This window comes from Haliotis asinina, chromosome 2 (genome assembly GCF_037392515.1).
Source record: "Haliotis asinina isolate JCU_RB_2024 chromosome 2, JCU_Hal_asi_v2, whole genome shotgun sequence".
Lineage (NCBI taxonomy): Eukaryota > Metazoa > Mollusca > Gastropoda > Lepetellida > Haliotidae > Haliotis > Haliotis asinina.
The window spans coordinates 12025349-12048396 of record NC_090281.1 but is presented as its reverse complement, the minus strand read 5'-3'; the positions used below and the strand labels follow the sequence as shown (position 1 = coordinate 12048396).

Sequence of the window (23048 nt, the reverse complement as noted above, 5' to 3'; positions counted from 1 at the left end):
ACCTCTGTTACTTGACAAAGAATAATACAATTAAACTGATATTTTGTGATAACAAAAGTTTTGATAAGAAGTCATGAGACGACTCTATGACAGCTTCTATGAAAGTCTCAGAAATTATTTAGAGTTTCAGGTTCATAAAACAAATACAGCATGTTAATGGTTATATTTAGTTATGTTATAACTTCACTTCAAAACTGAAGTGAAATTCAGTATTGTGTGAGTTATATAAAATGTTGTCCAAACAAATGAATAAGGAATGAAAATTAAGTGACAATGTGTCATGTTCATCAATGTCACAACAGCAAAGCAACCTCTAAATTAATCAGACTTGTATTATTTTCACACCTCTGCCATATTGCTGGAATATTGCCAAGTCCAAAGTCAAACAATAAACAAAACGAAGTAAATCAAACCTGCACAGATAAACACAAACTCTGTGAAAACAAACCTGCACAGATAAACACAAACTCTGTGAAAACAAACCTGCACAGATAAACACAAACTCTGGGAAAACACTGACCCTAAATCTACACAAATTCAGCTGAAGTTCACATACCACTTCTTGAATCGGCGCATGCTGTCGAGGATGTTGAACTGCTGCCAACGCTTGGAGAAGTTGATGCTGTGGTCGGGCAGCAGGTCCTGGTTGCCGATGTTTATGAAGGTCAGGTCTTGTAGAATTAGCCCTCTGTAAAAGCAGCCATGTACGAATAGTTTAATGACATTTTCAACATTACTGAAGTCATAATACAGCCGTGGATAGCCAAATATAACATATGGTAAATCTGACGACTTTCTAAATGGCACTGTCAGACAAGTAGCCAGCCAATTTTTTTCGTGTACGCCCCATAGGTTGCAAAGCTTTACGTATAGATACTACTGAGGGCTGGCCCAACCCTTTTAGCAACAATCATGTGTAATCAAGGGCTTTTATTTATAATTGTAGCTACACCCCTGATTGGGTAGTTGTTGGTTTCGGCATGGGGTCCACGCTAGTCTACATGAGTTACACAAAGTATGCTATTTAGGCTACAAGTTGTTCAACTTTCATTCTTTTTCATTCACAGTGGTTGAGCAGGGTTTGATTGCTGACTTTGTGTTTTGGTGATTAAGTGGCTGATTTTGAGCGTGGATTCAAATCCAAGATGGGATTCAACCATAAAACTATATGTACTAAAATTTGTACCTTACAACGTGTAATTCCAAATATAACATGTTTCATATCATGACTCATGTTTTCATATCATGGCTGATGTGAAAGCAAAGCTTAAATCACAGATTTGTGAAAAACACAAGAAAGGTGTATGAATTTAAAACTGTGGTTTATAATCTGGGAAATGTAAACAACTGGCAACTAATGGTGCCGCTAAGGGACTTAACTCTGTAAAGTGAACTATACAGGGGACAGATCCAAGGAGTACTTACAGATAAGGTATACATGGAGGCTCTGTCTCAGAGAGTGCCTGTCTGTACGCACGGAATGATGAAGAGCTGTCAATCAACTGACAGAACTCTTTCAAAGCCTGAAATACATCAATGTGGGGTCATGATACTGAAGGAATCCATAATATATAAGTAGTGAAAATATATAATTTATCATATTTTCACTTCTTAAAAGTTAGAGGCATTCTAAATTTTGGGAAGAAGTGAGGAAAGAAAGGTTGATTCTTTTTCAGTTGTTACATTGCGGTAGGAGTTAAGCTGCTGGACAGTGGGCTGTCTTCAGTTTGCAGATGACCTCCAAACTAAGTCTTATTGTTGCACAAGTGTAACTTGAAGTGATGGAATTCTACACTATAAAAAGCGCTTTCAGTAATGCTACCAAAGGGAGGGAACTCTGTGCAAAATGGCAACACACCTCTAAGTTTTGTTTCTGCCATTCCAGTCTCCTGACTGGTGCCGAATCAAGCGCAGACAGAATGGCGAGGTATGAGTTGAAGTTGCTCATCTTCCGCAGGTGCTGTAACAAATATATAAGGCACACTAGAATCTGTCAGTCATTTTGCATTGCATTTACATTACAATACTTTCGTGTCAATGTGTCAAAGAATGAGTTTGATGTTGGAGAGACAAATAACAATACAAGACCCAGGGGGAACTACCTGTCATGTTTCTTATCACACATGGTTCAACTGTCTCTTGAACTTGAGTTTTGAACCATTGAAAGGTGAAATCACTGGCAAGTAGAGTGAATCTGTGATTGAATATGGTTTTAAACAGCTTTTAGCAATATTCCAGTAACAAAATGGCATGGGATATCAGAAAGGACAGGCTAGTAGAAAGCACTAACATTAGATTTTAAAGAGTGTATGGTTATTTGATCTTTGTGTGGTGACTGAATGAGTGACTTTGGTTTAACACTGCTTTTAGCAATATTTCAGCAATGTCCCAGTCTGGGGACACCACACTGTACCTATGTGAGGGACTGAACCCGGGTCTTCAGCATGACAAGTAAATGCTTAAACCACTAGGCTACCCCCCTGCTCCAGATCTTTGTGTAGAGGCACCCTGACTGAAATGAACATGTGGTGTTTGTAACACTAACCTTCATTATTTTGATAAATTTGATGAGGTACTTCTCTCTCTCCTTGGGATCTTCTTGTGTCAGGATGCGTGTGCGACACCTGGTAATACATTTTTCAAGGTCAGTCATCATCCTTTACACATATTTCTTGCAAGCAGAGTAAGAAAACACTTGATGTTGCCTCTGAGCTGATTTCCACACTTAGTGAAGGTTCTAACTGGACTCAGTTAGACTATACCAATGGTTGCTGTGAAAACAATACCTACCAATACGACATCTTGTTGAAATGTTCAGTGAAGTGGGTCAAATTGGGGCTCAGTTCCTCAGATTGTTCCTTGGCCCACAACAGAACCTCGGGAATCTGTAGACATGCAATGATTATTACTGACTTCCTCCACACAAAAATTGTGTTCATGCAAAGTGAAGGCTACTAGTATGTAAGAAAACAGTTTTATCAAACTCGACGGGAGTGTTAGTCAAAATTACTGCGTTTTGTTTTTCATCAGTAATATATTTAATTACCAATTCATGAAAGATATTGGCACTAAAACAAAACTGTACCAACCTCTATTTTCTGGAAGAGCTCAGCATCCATAAGAGTCATCTGCTCTGCGATCTCCTGAGACTTGAAGTGGAGAAGGTCTGGCAGACTAGAAGAGAAGGAGAGTATAATTATTTGACAACTGGAATCCCGAATGGGACTCAACCCAACAAAAAAGTACTATTTGTACTGTATTAAGAAAATGTAATCCCAAATGTAACATATGTTATAATATACACTATAACATATGTTATAATATACACTATAACATTATCATAACAGATAATGGTAATAGGGATATTACCATGTCTTCCACGTTAGCCACGTGAAGTTCATGAAAAACCTTCAGAAGATGGACGAACAAAAATATGTGACATGTTTTGGGGATAACAACTTCTTTTTATTCTTGTCATGACAATTCAGAGCTAATTCTTTTTAATGTTGCTTAGGGGTTCAAATAAAGGGTGTTTGAGATCCCTGAAGACTATTGTAGCATTTGATAAATCTGTAAGTCTTAACATTATGGTGACGGCAACGAGTCCTTGACCTTCATGTATGGTTCTGACAACTGTATTATTTCTCTTACTTCTGAGACAGCTGGATTGACTGCACGGGTGTCATGGTGTTGGCGTTGTCGGCAAGGATCTTCTGGCGCTGTTCACACTTCTCGATGATTTTTTTCCGAAGGATTCTCGCCAGCATCAGCTCACCCTGGCAGACCAGTTCATACACCAGGTCCATCATCCGTCTCACCACTTCCTCTTCTAACTCCATGTACCTGTAATAAGTTGTGTGGAAACCAGCACTGATTAACACTTCACAACTACTGTTGTTTCCACAATCATAGTGATTCAACTAAATCCCACAGTAACAGGATGAAAATAGTCATGGATTATTGTTATTCCTTCAAAACTACAATTTCATGTTTGAGCAAAAAAATTAAAGTTTCATGTTATTCTTAATAAGAGATACTCATAAAAGGTGCATGGAAATCACAACTATATGTACTTATCTCCATTTAAAACATGTTTTCATCATGATATGGCTGAGAAATTGCCAATGTGATTCACTCACTCATTCAAAACAATTTTCTGGAATAAGATGTGTGTATAATTTGGAATGCCCAAAACAATCTAGTTAAATTTCCTTATGGAGATAATAAATTTGTATGCATATAATGAGCATTATGTCTATTCTTTCTATTCATAATATTTCTTTTTTGTTATATATAATTCTATGAGAACCCATGTGTACGCCCACTACCAGCAAATACTGTTTCACAGCAACTGAGGGCAGTGGGGTGCAATATGTGGAGCCCATTTCTGGTGTCCCCCAGTTGTGATATTGCTAAAAGCAGTGTAAAACCAAACTCACTCACTCTTCACTGCAATTGGAAATATAATAGACCTATGTACATTCAAGCAGAACCATCATGCCCTGATTAAACTACCCAACTACAAATTATCCCACAATTACAGCTTCATCCTCATCTGTTCACCTACCCTAGTTCATCCACCACCCTAATGAGGAGAGAGAAGGCGTTCCGGGAGAGTCTTTTCTTGTCCTTGACATGCTGGAACTTGTAGAATCGGTACAGCAGTTTGTCTATCAGCTCCTTACAGACAATGAACGTCCGATAGGTTGTCAGGAACGCTTCCTGGTAAATGAACTCTGAAAACAGACATAATCATGCCAACTGAAATAAATGAGAAAAGCAATTCCTGGCACGGTCCAGAAATGACCACCTGATTCCTGGTTCAGCAATTGGTATCTTCTTCGGTTAGTAAGTCACCAGCAGAACTCATTTCCAAGAAAATGCAAAGAGAAGAGAAATTTGTCACTTCTATTCATCAAATTCACTTTTGTAAATTTATTCTGCACACACAAAGTTCCTTTTAGTTCTGTCCCACTGCATAAATATATCGAATGCTCATGTATCATATAGTTTCAGTTTTTGAAAAGCCATATTCCTAAAAACTTGTCTTGTACTCTAATTTTCTATGATTTTGTCTCACGAACGTTTCGCTGACAATTTGTCGCGTATTCTCATTGTCTAAAATTCATTATCAACCAATATTTTCCAAACAACTTGTCATGTACTTTCATTCTTTAAGATTTTATCTCTTGCAATATTTTTCCAAGCAACTTTTCATGTGCTCTCACTCTCTATAATTTTACCTCATGAAATATTTCTAACTTTTCTATTCCTAGTCTCAGATCAGCTCTCCAATATTCCAAATGAACAAGCCATATGCTCTCTGAGCTTCTACTACGGAATTTTGTCCAAAGTAACATACCTAACGTCTTGTCATTTTCTCCCTGACCATCTCCAAAATTATAAATTACATAACTTAATTCGTTGCCACTTGTCAGTCATGGCTATCAGTACACGACATGCAATACTCCTACCAGCTACAACCATTCACTACATCCACATTTCAACATGTTGCTTCGTCCAAAATTATAATATCCAACTTACAATATTTATTCTCATTTAATATAAATGTTCCACAGGTAGGACAATATAGCGTGTGTGATGCAGCGAAGCAAGTACAGAGTTACCTCCCTTTAATTATGGACATTTCTGTTGTCATTCATTTTTACTAATTAATTCTGAAGTTTTTGTTGGCTACATTATCTGCAAGTTTACTTACTTCTCGATATTGGAATAAAAGAAACACTTCATTATATTTACAAAGCTGGCAGATTTTAAAAAGTCTAGCCTAAAGGATAACATGTTTCATGTTTTTTATTGCATGACAATATTGTTTAGGTGTTAACACATGTTGGAGCTTTCCCATGCTTGATCACTCTCCATGTCACACGGATAACATTCAAGAACAATGTCACACACAACACCAGTATCACACAGTCTACAGGCAGAAGACAGAAAAGGAACAAGAAATATACAACATAGATCTGTTGGATTCCAGGAAATTGTCATAAATCACCCCTCAAGATAATTAATGACATATGTCACAGAAAAGACCCATCATTACTGAAAAACAGTACGTCAGAAATGTGAAACTGACGTTTGGATTTTTTCTCTTGGCAAACAGCATCAGGACAATAGAATGTTTTCATGTAAGAATGTCCAAATTACTGATGATAGTGCCTGTTGAAACCAAACCACTTCAGCCATTCTCAAATTTGTGACCACTACATCCAGTTTGAAATCTAAATCTAATTCTTTTAGATATGTATCAATGTTTTAAGAAAATAGATACCTGAAGATAATACAAAGACATTAAATATATCTCCACTTCACCATTAGACCTCAGATTTCTGAACCCTGAAACCAACCAGACTTCTTATTCTCTTTAGCCCCTGATATTCCTAAACCCAAACCCCCAAACCAATCAGACTTCTTGTTCTCAGTGGCCCGCTGAGATTCCTGAACACAAAAACAAGAGTCAGTCCCCTGAGATTCCTGAACTGATGAACCAACAGCACTTCCTTTTCGCCAGATGCCCACCAACATGAGATTCCTGAACCCAAAAACCAACCGGATTTGTTGTTTTCAGTAGCTGCATGAGATTACAGGACCCCCAAACCAGTGACATCTTTTGTTCTCAGAGGCCTCCAACTAAACATCCCTGAACCCATAAATCGACCAGACATGTTGTTTCAGTAGCCATTGAGATTCCTGAACTCAGAAACCAACCAGACTTCTTATTCTCAGCATCATCCAGATGTCAGATTCCTAAACCCAGAAACCAACCAGATATGTGTATCCAGTAGCTAACCAGAAGTAGCCACCCCAGTCACCAACCACATGTGTGCATCCAGTAGCCATCCAGATGTGAGATTCCATTCAACAGTAGCCCATCAAACATGTGAGAATACAAGCATTAATTACCATTCTCATTCATGATGCACCCACCACCAGCTTGGCCAGTTCTCTATAATGCATGCTCTACATGTACATCAAGTTCAGTTGGCTTGAAGGCATCCATGGCATGATGCCGTCCTCTCAGATAGTGTAGCCACATAACATGTTTAGTGAGTGAGTTAACATTTGTCATCACATTAGCAGTATTTCAGCCCAATAGTGACATGATAGTGTGTTAACCAAAACACTATTTCCCTTTAAGATCCATTTGTGGGTACCAAATCGTGACAGGTAGCAAAGAGTTTGCTGTGAAATATAAGCAATGTCTTTCTTGGCAGATGGATAGAGGTAGGAAAATCAAAGGAAAATCAGTCAGTGCTTTAGCAGTTTGTTAGTAAACAACTGAAATGAAATACTGATAGAATTAATGTTTTCTCAAAAACATGTCTGACGTTATTTTACTCAACTGTTATATATATATTTATTGATTACTTTAATGAGAGAGACAGGTAGAAAACACAGAAGATCTCACAATACTTACATTCCATTAAGCAACAGTACCTATTTCGTGTGCACATAAAGTTTGGCAGGGTCAAGGTTAGGTTCAAGGTCATTGGAAAATGGTATGGGAATAATACCCATAATGCAATGTATGTGTTACCGAAAATTAGTAAGAGATTCTTTCATTACTTTACAGACACAATATCAAGAGAAAAACAAAAATGACACCGTAAGAAAATACACCAAAGTGAAAATCATACACTGAATGCGAAGCACCACGCAAGGGAAACAATGTTCATGGATATGATAATATCAGGAGGAACTGAACCACATCAGACATTCCAAAATGTCATGCTGTTATGTGAGAAATGAAATAGATAACCGCTACAACCACCAATACAATATGGCTACATATACTGGAGAATGGTCCCGCCCAAAGTCACAATCTCAACGATGGGTCCACGGGTCACGAGAAATGACAACAATTTTCTGTATGTTGTCAAACCTCTAGTGCTCAGCTACTTTCCTCAACATTTACTGGATATCACGGTCACTAATTCCAAACAAAAACGTATGAAAAACATAAGTTTTGGCATAAAAGAAGCAATAATGTAAAAAATTGGCAAATCCATATCTTCACAAAATATTTGTTTTTTTAAAGAAAGGAAAAAAGGATAAACAAGTGAGCAATTTCAGCGATGCAAACAAAACAACAGCATAAAAAAAATGTGAAGTAACAGAGCACTCTACCCCATCAGCTTTGCTAGTTTGACTGAGGAGTGGGTTAAGGAAGGGACATAACTCTCTGTAGCTTACCTTCCTGGTTTACTAGATCTCCTTGCGAGCCTTGTATGAAGAATGCAGAGAAATGATTGGTTTCATGCAGCATGATCATGAGAGGAGCGGGATAAAACAATTGCATCATGGGTACACAAAAAAATCCAAATGTTTGTTAACTTTTACAGTTGTTCAATGATTAAATTGTTTGGGAGGATCCATGAAGGAAACCAAGAACCAAACAAAAAACAATTTTGGTAAGCCAATATTACATCAGTTCAAACAAAATAAGCCATTGTCAAAAAACACATAGAATTTTTAAACTAGAATGAACATGACCTAAACAGTAAACTATTCCAGTAAACAAAATTCAGTACCCATGATGCCAAGTTGCCAATACCCTCAATCAGCCGGAAAAGTTAAATACATTTCCTTGGCATGTCAAAAAACAATCCTTTCATGTGTAAAAAGTTCACACAAAATCATTTACAGTCAAAACACTGCCTGCAGATCAGATCTTTACCCACAGACATTACAAGGTTTCAGAGGGTGCCAATTGCCAAGAGAGCCTGGTTCGACCGTCAGAGATAAACATCTTCCTCAGAGATTTTGGGAGCAGTTCAGCTTAATTCCTTGTATGTGATAGAGTTTGGATGCAAATTCTTATCTTAGTAGATTTACAGTTAATGTCAGGTGAACACAGCTGTAACTGTCTTACACGCTAAAACTGAATATTTACATTAAAAGTAACATAAATCGATTTGTATGAGACAGCAGTCAACATGACATACACTAAACACAGCCTTGAAGTTGTTCGTATTATCTAACTTGTCTTGAGTGGTATATAATGAATACACTAGAAATACCATAGAAGTCTTATTTAATTGTTTTATATGACAACAGTTGAAAATCTGGATAATAAGAAACATAGCCTTCAAGTTGTGGGTTTTCTCTACTTGTTTTGAGTAATATATAATACCAGTCAATAATCTGGCTGATGTGTACAATGAAACAGCCTTCAAGTTGTGGGTCTTCTCAAAACACTGAGTAGTATATAATGAATACACCAGAAATATAATAGGGGTCACAGTAAAAGTTACTGAACACCAAATTTTGTTTTCAGTTTGGATAGTTAGTGAGTACACATCTTAAAACTTAAGTCTTCACTGAACTACTCCCTTACCATTTCTATAAAGATGACACCAAACAAGACATGCTTCAAACCAGTCTCTGTTGCGACAGGCCCCCCTAAGTAATTGAAGGAATTACAGCAAATTTGAAGGAATTGCATCTCAAATGTAAACAAACGCAGCCCACTCGCGAAACAATTGCAGCGATATCGGTAGTTTAGCGGTAATAACAGAAATACATCGGCCCTATCGGAAGCAATGTCGGTAATACTGGAAACACGATCGGCCATCTTCGGAGATTTTTCGGTCGCGAGCGGAAACTCACGCAGCAAAACATGGCGTCGTTGGAAGAAGCGCCCGTCTCGGTGAGATTTGTTTTTAGTTCCTACTATTACATTTTCATACTTATCCATCTTTGACCACCCGCGTTGAATGCGTTTAGGTATGAGGTGTTGTCGGGGCAATAGCTTATGTTTTTAGGAAAAGATTGTCACTGCAGAAGAGTGTCACAAGTCATGCCCCTGGAGATTGTTTACATCTGAACATCGAAGTCGTGCCGATGATTACGAACATCATGAACGTGCGCCATGAAGAAGTTTATGAGCCATAATTTTTCTTGCTACGAAGTGCAATTGACAAATTTAAACACATTTTACAAAAAAAATGATGTTATATCTGGCGCATGTTCGTAATCATCGGCACGACTTCGATGTTCAGATGTAAACAAACTACAGGGGCATGACTTGTGACACTCTCCTAGAGTGACTATCTTTTCCTAAAAACATAAGCTTTTGCCCCGACAACACCTCATACCTAAACGCATTCAACGCGGGTGGTCAAAGATGGATAAGTATAAAAATGTAATAGTAGGAACTAAAAACAAATCTCACCGAGACGGGCGCTTCTTCCAATGACGCCATGTTTTGCTGCGTGAGTTTCCGCTCGCGACCGAAAAATCTCCGAAGATGGCCGATCGTGTTTCCAGTATTACCGACATTGCTTCCGATAGGGCCGATGTATTTCTGTTATTACCGCTAAATTACCGATATCGCTGCAATTGTTTCGCGAGTGGGCTGCGTTTGTTTACATTTGAGATGCAATTCCTTCAAATTTGCTGTAATTCCTTCAATTACTTAGGGGGGCCTGTTGCGAGTTGTAAACAGACAAAACATTTGTGGAGAGCAAATAAAAGGGGATCTACATATCATTCTCTACATCCAATATGGTTGATCGGAAACAGACTTCAAGTATAAGTAACATTTGTTTGTGAATTGTCAGTTGTGCAGTGTAGGCCTGTAGGCCTACTCCATTGAAATACAGTGAAAGCATGTTAATCCTGGCTGGAAGATAACTATTCTTAGAAGCATACTACTTTCGTGTCTTGAATAAAAATATTTTTTAATCTATATAATTTTAGTGTGACATGTGCCATCCTAACAAGATTTCACTGTACAAACACACCACCTACCAATGTGATGTATAAATAAATATTACATATTTCACTACTGTCAACTGTAAAACACATTCTGAGTATTTCCACAAGATCAGAATGTTACCAGTTCTTATCTAATCATGAAATGATTTTTGACAGCCAAATACACATGTAAACCAAAACAATACTTGTATCCAGAATCATATTTTGATGTCTGATTTACCAAGATTTACTGAAATGTGGCAATATCATCTGCTTGTTTTACAGTCACCATGTGTTATATACAGATAGAAAACTAGTTTTGAGGAAACATGTACCTGATTTACCAGCAGCTGTCGCATGTACAACCAGTGCGTCAATAGATCCTCCACGGATGTCAGGACCATCTTCACCCTGTCTCACGGAATAACACAACTCTTTAACTGTTGACTACTGATTATCAATCATCTATCACACAACAATGACACTGAGACTACCCTATCAATAAAAAAATCTTGCTCCATCTATACTTAGTATGTAGAAAATACGATCTGCTTGTACAATCAGTGTCACTTTCTGTCTAACACTATAGCTCCTAAAATAGTACAATATTCATCACAACACAAGTACTGCATTGTATTGTAATAAAGTTTGTATCCCAAAACAGTGTTTATGATTCTGTTTTCTGTTTGTTGTTTAATGCCACCCTCAGCAACATATTAGCTGTATGGTGGCGGTCTGTAAATTAAGTCTGGACAAGGCAATCCAGTGATCAATATCATGGGCATCGATCTACGTAACTGGGAACCGATGATATGTGTGATCCTGACCACCTGATCCTGTTAGTCATCTCTTACAAACTTACAAACATGGGTGGTCAGTGGCCATTCTTTACCTGGATCTTCAAAGGTTGCCAAACCAGGCTGGTGCTGAAGACCTGACTCTGGCCTCAGGACTCTTTCAGTGGTTACAGACAGACAATACGGAAGTTGATCTACAACTCACCTGTTGTTTTCTGATGAGCTGATCTGATACATCCACATCATCCAGTGGGTTCAGTTCAGCAAAGTCCGAGTCAGCATCTTTCTGAATCTCAGGCTTCTGGGTGACAGGGGGAGGGGGTGGGGTCACTGGTTTGGGGGCTGGCTTTGGAGGAGGGACAGGGATGATGGTTTCACACACAGTGGCTGGGGCGGACTGGCGCTTAGGGTCCCTGAGGAAGACAGACATTTGGTTCGATAAGAGAAATGGTCAAATATCACACACCACTGTAAATTAAACCTTCATCAATTCTATACTATGACAATCAGAACTGAAAACAAGGGGAACCAACAAATTCTTGTTTCACTTCAATTGTATCAGAATGTTCAGCCTCCTGAGAAGATATTCAGGTGACACATGTGATTTATAGTGTCCATCTTGTCAGGTTCAAAAGTCATTTCCTTATCATACTTGACACAGAATTTACCCCACCTTATATTCCCTGCACTCAGAAACATCCAAGCTACATGATGACTTCCTGTAGAACAATCAAGTCTAGACCAGAACATCCAATGACTAATATTCTCATCAGCGATCCATACCTTGAGGGTATGATGACATGCTTATAAGCCATAAACAAGTCAATGAGGATGCCTGGGTGAAAAATCTGGTTGACTCTTGCGACCATATCTACCCAGCTTTCCGCTCAGAGCCTTCCTGATGAACACAAAATGATTACAGTGCATTGTGACATAAGTACTCACAGTTCTATTGCCGGCCGAGGCCCAGTGACAGCTGGTTCCAGCAAACTGATGGTCTTCTCTCGGATGTCTCCTGCACTATTTGACATGTCTGACTGACTTGACCCTGACCCCGTCGATGTCATACTCTGACGATTCATATTTTGCTGCACATATGTAAAGAGAACCAACATCAATTTTTGTTGACGAGGGTGTTCAGTTTTATGACAGACTCAGCAATAATCCAGCTATATGGCGGTGGTCTGTTAGTTATAGAGTCTGGACAAGACAATCCAGTGATCAGCTGGATGAGCATACATATATGCAACTGGGATATGATGACGTGTCAACCATGTCCGCAAATCTGACCACCTGATCCCTTAAGTCCTCATATGACAAGCATGGGTAACTGAAGATCAATTCTAAACCAGACCTTCACGGGTCCATACTATAGTGCATGTTAGGGGGTCGTGCATACTGAAGAGATTCTCATGACTCTGACACCTACTCTATGTGTGTGTGCATGTGTGCGAGCGTGTTTGCGTGTGCAAGTGTGTAACTATAACCTGAACGGTCTTCAGACCTTGACCTTTGATGTAGGTGATCAATGTGTCAACAAAATTACCCATAAAAATAACCAATATGTATAGATGTTTATGATGTCCACACACCATATGCTTTCCAAAGCAATGTGGTGGAAGTCAAACAGAAAAGCTTACACGCACACAGTGCTGCTGAATTAACTTTGATCAATAGTGGAAACTCTTCACAAAGAAGTAGAAACAGATCCCTACTCAACTTACCCGCTTCATTTTGATTGGAAGAGCTGGTAAACCAGTGAATCTGTCTGGAGATCCTGAGCTGAAGGATGTGTCCGAGCTGAAGTTAGAGATGTCTGAGATGACGCTGATGGTGTTGGACCGTGGATAGAGTGGCTGGAACAGCTCCATCTGGTGTTGATGCCACTGAGCCTCATAGAAGTTGATAGAATGCCGTGAGATACACTCAAGGGAAGACGGTTGGGTATAAGACCCAAACGTCTGCATGTAGGCGTGTACTGAAACGGCAAAATCTGAATCTGTTAGGCAAATACTATCATGTACATTCTGTTCTCTCAGTGATAAATTTAGGAATCCCGAGACACTGATATTCAATTCCAAATCTACAGGAAGTGACAGTAAAATTCACAAATCTGAATGGAAAAAATCCCAATCATTTCATCATAGTTTGAACAAAACATATTTTGACTTAGTTTGAAAAGGATGAAAAAAATGATACCATCAGTATTTACAATGCAGGAAATTAGGAAATCTTATTTTTCCAATCTATCAAACAAGTAGTTGTTAAGCAAGTACTATTACATTACCAACGTTCAAGTCATATTTTCTGAATGTAAATTTTGGTGTGATTGATTGAATTTGTAAACAGCAAATAAGAAACAGTGGTCTTGTTACACGGTGAAAAGTGAAAGTGACAATGATGGACTATTTTTGCCACTTACTGTGTCTCTTCTTGGGTGGGAGAGGTGGAGGTTTCGGCAAACTCTCAGTACTTGAGTGACTTGTAGCTGATGAGAACGTCTCTGAACTTGAGTAAGTTTCTTGGGAACTCGTTCTGTCTGCACAGAACAGTAGAGCACTACTGGAGGCCGACTTCTGTGTCAGCACACTCATGAAAGACTGCGTGGACTGGGAGCTCTGTGACGACTGGGAACTGCAGGTCGAGGACGACGAGATCCGAGACTCCATTGTCCTGTTAAACACCGACCTGGAAGTGGAGGACATTGAGGACGCATTGCACACCTGTAGTGCGTCCGGGACATTATCATACGTTGACATCAGTCTGTGGATACGCTGCTTGCTTGGAATAGGTGGAGGTTTGTCATCAATGCTGGAGGTTAACTGGTTAATTTTATACGTCAGGGAATTTATTTCATCAAATGTTGTATGTTGAGTTGTTGATGAACGCATTACACTCGAAGACGATGAATTGATTACTTGTCCTTCAGTTAATTTTGTTATACTATTGGTCCGGCTTGACCTCTGGGCTGAGGCTATAAGGTCTTCTGTGGATTTGTTAAGTCCCGAGCCAACACTGCTTGATGGTGAGTGACTCATGGGAGACACGCTGTGTGGTGATTGGCTGAAAGGTGTTAGGATCTCGCCTGTGGGGCTGATAAGGATGCTGTTCTGTGGTGACTGTGTCGGGGTGAGGGATGTAGTGGAGGTGGTGCTGGACATGAGATCGTACATGTTTCCTGACCGCCGCTTCTCCTTGTCGGGAAGTGGTGGCGGGAAATCACCGTCAGGTACATCTGCACCTAATATCCTGCAACAAAATGAAATACTTCCTATGAGATTGTGTTTTGACTGATGTTTTCAAAAGTTTGATAATCAAACTTGATCCAGGTGTCATCTGGGTAACCTGAAAATTCAACACTGGTCAATACCAGCAAATCCTTATCAGGTCCAGAATGAGGCAGTTAGAAAGGTTATGTGACACTTTTATCATCTCAGGAATCATAATCTGAGCATATTTAACTCATAATGAGTGAATCCTGTCAAGACAAGGGAGACTACTCTGCCATGCAACCTTAAGTTGCAACCAAATGCTGAGTAGCGGAAGAGCTGGATTCAAGTCCTTTAAACATTTTTGAGTAGAAAATGATAACTTATTATCTTACAGGACAACTGAAAATTAACAAGGAAATTTTGCTAAATCAGGGTTTCAGAAGATGTTCTCAAATGGTGACTTAATATGATAATAAGTTGTTGCATTGACAACATCGTGAGCAATGAGAAAACTGAAAAGGATCAAATTCATTCATGAAGGAATATTCGTTTCTAATATAGTGTTGTTGTTGTTACCGTGGTAATATTGAGTTTGCGCCATCTGGAAGAGGGGGTTTAGGGGGTGGGGAATCTTCAACGTCGAAGGAGAATATAGTGGGGTTGCTGAGACCTTCGCTGGAGCGGGATACTGTAGCATTGTCATAGATACCCATGCCACTCGTCTGTTCCAGGATCTGGCGTTCCCTCGGGGTCAGCGGGATGTCAGGAAGTGAGGAACGTTTGCTGCAAGGGAAGGCAGGCGTGGTGTACAACAAGGGATGTCACAAGGCCAGGAACAAGTTGGTGTGGTGTATGAGAACTCACATCACAAAGTGAGGAACACATGCTGTGGGGGAAGGTAGGCATTGTGTACAACAAGGGAAGACACAAGGCAAGGAACGTGTAGATGTGGTGTACAACAAATTACATCACAAACAAATCAAAGAACACATGCTGTGGGGGAAGGTAGGCATTGTGTACAACAAGGGAAGACACCAGGTGAGGAACATGTAGACGTGGTGTACAACAAATTACATCACAAACAAAGCAAAGAACACTTGTTGCAGGGGAAGGTATGATGTGTGGCTAGTGAATGGTGAAGCAGGCCATACAGGGAAACATAGGTTTCATGTATAACTAGGGGAGTCAGTAAGTCTGGTAAGAAAGTAGCCATAAAACAAGGGATGTCCCTGAGAGAAGTGTTTACTGCTGGGAGGATGTACAACAAAGATGTCTGTTGTACAACCAGGGATGTTAGGGAATCAGGCACACTTGCTGCAGTGAAAGAGTGGGTAGAGTTGTGTGAAAAGAGACGTCAGGGAAACTAGGGTGCTCCAGTTGGTAAGAAAAATATCAAAACCTTATCAGGAAAGTCCATAATTAAATGAACTATTTGTTACTGAATGAGCCGAAAGATACTACATGAAAAAAATAGAATAACAATATCAATCTTTATGACTAACACTAAATCTGTTTTAAAAAATTACATTGTGGTGATAAATGTGTGCGAAAAAAGGCTCCGCAGTTCTGAAATGATCAGTGTGATTTTGAGAAGAATTTAGGGTCAAACATTCCTCCACTTCAGAAAGCTGGCTAAAGACGTGATGAGTTTATTCTTGTGGATTCATCTCCCTCTGTTTGAAAATAGCTATCGGAAACCTAGAGCCAACTATGAGTGAGTCAAAGAGCATAACACAGGAAGTAAAGATGTAGGCTGTCCTACCTTCCCTCCAGTGTTCCCTGCAGACCCGAGGTGGAGGTGGGGGACTTGGGCAAGCTACTCTTCCTGGAGGCCATCTTCTCAATACACAGCTGGGTGAGATCCTGGGGAAAGTGTTAAGATTTCATGAAAACAATTCATTCACCAGCACAATTTTGAATGTAAACAAGAGTAAATGAGTTCAGCTTTACAAGACACTCGGCAATATTCCAGTTATATGGCTGCAGTCTTTAGACAATCAACCAGAAAATCCAGTGATTAACAGCTTGACCACACAATTAGTCACCACTCACAACAAGCATTTCTTACTGAAGTTCAATTCTAACCCAGATCTTCATGAGTAAGTAAACAATAAACATAAACAACCTATAGAATCATAGTGATTTCAAGGCATTTGATTGGCTGACTAACAACAAGAATTATCAAACACACATAAACTGAATGTAATGTCATGACATTTGATTGGCAAACCAATGATTAGTTTTGTGCTTGTATGTTCATGAACTGAAAAAGATTGAGTCTTTTTTGTCTACATATATTTTTATGTGCATTCCATTTATTCAACACTGATGTCCATAAATGCAAGAACTATTGACGTCTAGTCTCAGATGGATAGCATCATCAAACCAGCCCAATAAATATATAAATGAGAAACTACCTTTTGCAAGCTTTGTACAATAATTCGGTGAAATTCTCTCAGAAAGATAAAATCATTATTACAAAGCTCTGCTATATTCCAAGTTTCCACTTAGAAACACCATCACAACCAAAGTACAGAGACAAATTAGCACATAGTATGCAATACATACCTTTATACCATCAGAAAGAGCAGCAATTATTTCATTTGCAGTCTCCTTGTTGAACGTATCCTCACTCTTCATCAACACACTGTCAGACCATCGTATAAACTTGGCCAGACACTGGCATACTTTGTTGTGATGCGACGCCAACTTGGAACTGCAACAAGGTAATAGTTGTGTGAAACAGGAAACTATTTACAAACTGTCTTGTGTTTTGATTCTAATTCATGTGACTTTTCCGGGGTTTTTTGGTGTGTTTTGTGTTTTTGTTAATTTCAGGTAAAAAAATTAATCAAAGCCTATCATGAACCAACATGCTTTGTAAAGTTTCAGTTTCATATTCTATTCCTCTTAAGATATAATTGCAAATATTACTGCTAGTTTTACGAAACACTCAGCAATATTCCAGTTATATGGCTGCAGTCTTTAGATAATAGACCAGAAAATGGGGCATGGTGAGCGAGCTGGCTGAGGCGCCAGGCTAGTGATCCAGCGAGGTTGAGGTTTCGGGATCGAGCCCACCTGTGACCGGGTGTAAAAACCTTGGAGTCAGCTTTGTGTGCAGACTCTTAGGATGAGAGAGCCACAATAAACTTGGTGCGCCTAGTGGCAGCAAGAGTTGTATAATCCCCAGGGAGTTGAGATTGAAATACGATGTGCTGTTGAGATTGAATTCCGGTGATCGAGGGAAAAATACCAGCGCCTTGAGCATGCACTAGTGTGTGGATATGTGCGCTACATAAATATCCAATCTAATCCAATCTAATCTAATCTAAAATCCAGTGATCAACGGCTTGACCACACAATTAGTCACCACTCACAACAAGCATTTCTTACTGAAGATCAATTCTAACCCAGATCTTCAAATATTACTGCAAAAATGACTGGTGTGAACAAAAGACAATATCTCAGAATCATATGCCTACTGGTTTCTCAGAAAAGATAGAAATAAAGTTTTATAGATTATTTTTGTTCACTGTTTAACATTTTATTTTTAATCCTATGAACAAAACCAACCATTGTGCAAGACATTCCAATAAAGATTATGGCTCATCCCTGAAGATGATCTGCGGAAAGAACTAAAACCAATGGACAGACAGACAGATAACCAATGTGCCATGCCATATGTTATCTACGTAAAGGTGAGTTGTGCCAGTGGAGTGGTCTAGTGGGTAACATGTTTGCTCTGCAATGCTGAAGATGTGGGTTCATTTCCCCCAATGGTTTATATTGGTGCTCAAGCTATTAACCACTGGCTGGTTTGAGGCCGAACCATCCCTTGTATTATATGTGATGGAACATGCAGATACTAATGTCAATATTCAAGGGAGAATATAACAAAATATACCAAAATGTCAACCTCAAGCAAAGCAGCACTCTAATTATTGCCTTGCCATTTTGGAAATGTCGATTCCAGCAAATACTTCCATCCATAATATCAATATTAGCCTACAAAGGACAACATTCTGCTTCAAACAAATGAAAGCGATTCCTAAGGGAAATACACCACAATATATTTCCCTTGCAACACAAATGGCATACCACTTAATGTCAAAGTGAGAGAAAAATTAAATAAGTGAAAATGAATATTGCTTTCCACATATGACTATTAAATTATTTTCCCCCTCAAAAATAAAGTTTTGTTAAAAATACACCTTGGACTTAATTCCAGTAACCAGTGTGTGTCTTTCATGTGAGTGAGTGAGTGAGTGAACAACAAGGCAAAATAGGACAAAATATTACTTTCTCATGGTCATTCGATGTCAAAAACAATGCTATGACGTCATGATTTTTCTATGATGTTGATATCTACATGTGTTTATGGCAGGTGGTCTGCCCAGGTTTGAAAGTAGATTTGGGTTTATTGTCCTCATTTTGACAGCTTCAGTAATATATAGAATATTACAGTTGTGCCCCTATCATACTATGGTTACGACACTCCAGTCTAAATATCAGTATATCCCTTGCTCTTGCTCAGGAAATTCCAACATTAAGGAACTTGTGTCGTAAACATAGTATGACACGGACACTCATATAATATCCTCTATAAGTGACACAGATCTCCAGATTACCACTTTTGGTGACACCCACAAGCATGGCTACGGTGCAGACAAACACAACCAGGATTCAGTGATTACAGGTTTCCAAGGGAAGCAACTCTGCACAGCTGACAAATACACACAACAGAAAAAACGTACCTGTCCTGATTCAGAAGGTGGTTGCTAAGCAGTGTGAATACATTCATGACTGTCTCCAGGACCAGTGTGGCTGATGGCGGCAACACCTCATGCTTTCCCTGCGTCACCACGGCGCGGACAATAAAGTTGAGGGTGCGGTTCACCTCCTCCACCTCCATCTGCAGCTTATCTGCCTCCTGCAACACAAAACAATGATGTTAAACATGCATCACATTAGATACCTATCATCGCAAAACTTCAAAATATTATCTCAATGTCTAACACAAAACTTTGAGTGACTTGCAATTTCACCATTTTGTTCAGTGGTACAGTAAAACAATACCATCTGCAAGTAAACATCATACCATCTGCAACACTAGCATATTGTCTACAAATACAATTATACATATTATCTACAACTACCACTCAATACTGGTGTAAATATAGATACTTATTTCAGGCAACTGTTCTAAACTATGTTTAGCAAAATATTCCATAATGTTTAAAGGAACTGTACTGTAATACAATTTTGTAACACTGAAAGATAATTGTCATGAATTATTTTACACAACTAAATGCAGCTGTTCACATGCATGATACTTGCAGGTTTTACAGCAATTTGATAAATGATCTTCATGCAATTCATCTGCATAAAGTCTGCAATTGGTTCCCCCAAGTTATTGAAGAAATCAATCATTGATGAAGCCGTACATATACATAGTGTTTTAAGCGAGTCTAAACTTTTGATGGGAATTAATGTATCTGGTTCATCAACAGGACATTCTTGGAATAATCTCTTACAGGATGGAACTGAAACATTTGTTGTCACTTATACAGTGAAGTGTATGAGAGAGTGTGGGGAATTGAACTCAGATCTTTGGCGATACAAGCGACTGCTTTAACCACTTTGCTATCACACTGCCCCTTTATTTCACTGGATGAATATTACACAAACATGTACTATATCATTTCAAAGTTAGATCAATCAAACTTCTCACATATAACACAAGCTTTTCAGACAGGTTCTGATGAGTATTGTTCTCGAAATACCCACATACTATTTCCCCTGCTGCAGATTATCTTCATCTGACATCATTTCCAAATCCTGAGTTTCAGTACACTGACTTCTGGTTAGATAAAGAGGTAAAGGAAGTGTACCTGAAAGTCCTGTGAGATAACAGACAAATTCAACACCAGGAAGGGTTATATCGTGGATATGGTATCTCTGTTACATTTGTGGAAATATCACAAAATAATCAACTAGATTAGAACTGACTGCAAGCGAACCTGGGATTCCTAAGGAATATTGACATTTGGCTTGTAAAGTGAAGCCTATACAAGTCTACACTCAACTGAATAACTCTGAAACCTTGCCTTTCTGATACACTGCTGATACACTAACACACATTAGCTCAACCATTATCTTGAAGCTGTTTATCCACATGATATCTTACGACATGCACTGGTCAAAATGAGGATCGAGGTAAATGACATTGACACTGGGGATTTTGAAAAATAAAATTAAAAAACTAGTCACCGGTATTCCATTTTTACAAAATTCTCTTTTAGTTCTTCAGTGCATTTTACGCGCTTCATGGAGATATCTGGTTGTTTCACTCTACCTCTGAGTATGTGAGTAGGGTTTTACACTGTTCTAAGTGTAATTCCAGTGCTTTATCCTACACTTAACAACCATTTTGTATCTTCCATTGAAAAAGAATTTAAACAAATTTAAAATTAACAGAAAACAGCTGTTTGATTGAGTAGTGGTTAATTAGTAATGAGTCACATCATCTGAATCATAGAAACATGCATCTTCTTGCTTCGTGGCAGGATATGGGGGAATTTTTTCTTGTTCAGAAACTTGTTTTCTGTCAGAAGGGATACATAGCACTCAACAGGATCACAAAAGCTCAACATTCTGACATGGCAGCAAGATGATCTTTTTATTTCATAAACATCACAAAATGATGCAGTTATATTTTTTTAAACATGGTAAGTTGCACTCCCTTCTGAATCTGTGCATATGTGCTGCATGCATACAACTGTCACTTTATCAAGTCAAAATATTCGTATTCCAGAAGAGGCATTATGCAATAAGCTCACAGCCGCCTGGCCTGGAAAGTACTATCAGATGGAGATATGAAGCATTAGTCATCGTGTTGGAGTGTTACAACACGTCACAGTATCGACAGAGTCCAATAACATAAACAATCAGTTGTACTAAACCTCTCCGCCACACCAGGTGGGACCAACATTGCCGGTTTATATTACCAATGGCAAATGTTAGCTATAAATACATTGTTCCGTGGAGGTGCAGTCTGCAGTGCATACCATACACTGATACGGATGTTCTGACACTTAACCATGATTGTGTAACATTGTTTCAGTCAGCATCCAATACACAGCCAGCATGTGACTCACATATAGGCCCTGGGTTAAAGCTATCTTAGTTATAAATACATATGTCTGCCAAAAATTAACAAAAAAAGAAAATGCAAGTGAAGCCCAGAATGATAAATTTGTTACTGCCGAGGGAACAGATTTGCTAAGACACTGTAAACATTAGTTGATTCAATTCTACTAATATGTATATACTCCAGAGAATGAAAGGTTTTTTGTTGATTGTTTAATGCTGCACTTAGCAAGATCCCACTGGCAGTGGTATGCAAATAATCAAGTCTGGACCAGACAATCAAGTGATCACATCATGAGCAACCCAGATCTTCATGGGTGGGTGAGTGAGTGATAAAAACCATTTTGAACAATAATGAACCTACATGACTTCAAGTCAGTTTAATGTGGAAGTTAAGCCATCACTATTCTGTATGTCAAATGTTTACCACTTTAGTGAAACCAGCAAGCATGGGACTGAAAAACGTTAAAGAATAATTGGGGTCAATTGGGATTTGAACCCAGTCCTAGTTTCCTAGTCTGTCCACAGGACTTTCTTGTTTTGAGGTAGACTTTCTAATCATTTCCCAAGGGTAATCTTTTCTTGCTTGGAGCACTAAGTAATTTGCTCTGTGCAGGTCGAACAAAAAAACACTAAGTACAACATCATCAGGGTTGACTGAGGTTAATTTGGGTATCAAAATACAGTTTCCTGTACAACAGTTTCGGTACAGTTAACAGTGAAGAGACCTTTTGTTGAAAAATCTGATGACTTCATGGTGTCGTAACAGACAAAACACAAATTTAAGAAAAATAATATTCACAGAAATCACTAAACTTTTAATGGAAAGTTAAAAAAAATTTTTAAAACCACATTTAAAAAGAAACAAGACATGAACACATTAGCTTGAAGAAAAACTCACAAGGAGAAACAGGAAGTACTTGAGTTCAAAAGTGAATTTACTGTTGGCACTTTTTTACTAATTGTCAAAGGAACATGTTCTTAATGAGGCTTCCTCTATATTGAAGGCATTAAGTTCAAATACCCCGCCCCCAACCCCCATCCCCAGTTAACTTATAACTGCAAATGACTAAACTCAATGGACAAGCTGAGATCAAACACAAGGTCATAATGATTTACATAATGTCAAACGTAATTCAAATGACACACAATTCTAAAGTACATGCTA

At 38.7% G+C, this 23048-nt stretch overlaps 1 protein-coding gene across 8 annotated transcripts in view; it reads right to left on the bottom strand.

Annotated features, from left to right (window-relative positions):
- Nucleotides 1–23048, bottom strand: part of LOC137273248 (rap guanine nucleotide exchange factor 1-like) — a 117807-nt gene that overhangs the window by 6484 nt on the left and 88275 nt on the right. For 4 of the 8 annotated variants that reach the window (XM_067805781.1, XM_067805778.1, XM_067805784.1 and 1 more), the window contains 18 exons: nucleotides 19486–19661; nucleotides 17297–17444; nucleotides 16491–16591; nucleotides 15305–15511; nucleotides 13939–14765; nucleotides 13241–13509; nucleotides 12462–12604; nucleotides 11722–11929; nucleotides 11055–11130; nucleotides 8215–8244; nucleotides 4568–4736; nucleotides 3652–3843; nucleotides 3090–3174; nucleotides 2791–2885; nucleotides 2546–2624; nucleotides 1859–1960; nucleotides 1426–1523; nucleotides 557–688 (listed from right to left, as the gene is read on the bottom strand). In XM_067805781.1, the coding sequence (XP_067661882.1) occupies nucleotides 557–688; nucleotides 1426–1523; nucleotides 1859–1960; nucleotides 2546–2624; nucleotides 2791–2885; nucleotides 3090–3174; nucleotides 3652–3843; nucleotides 4568–4736; nucleotides 8215–8244; nucleotides 11055–11130; nucleotides 11722–11929; nucleotides 12462–12604; nucleotides 13241–13509; nucleotides 13939–14765; nucleotides 15305–15511; nucleotides 16491–16591; nucleotides 17297–17444; nucleotides 19486–19661 (3137 nt within the window). The remainder of the gene's footprint in view (nucleotides 1–556; nucleotides 689–1425; nucleotides 1524–1858; nucleotides 1961–2545; nucleotides 2625–2790; nucleotides 2886–3089; nucleotides 3175–3651; nucleotides 3844–4567; nucleotides 4737–8214; nucleotides 8245–11054; nucleotides 11131–11721; nucleotides 11930–12461; nucleotides 12605–13240; nucleotides 13510–13938; nucleotides 14766–15304; nucleotides 15512–16490; nucleotides 16592–17296; nucleotides 17445–19485; nucleotides 19662–23048) is intronic. The other 4 variants (XM_067805780.1, XM_067805786.1, XM_067805782.1 and 1 more) reach the window with 3 other exon arrangements.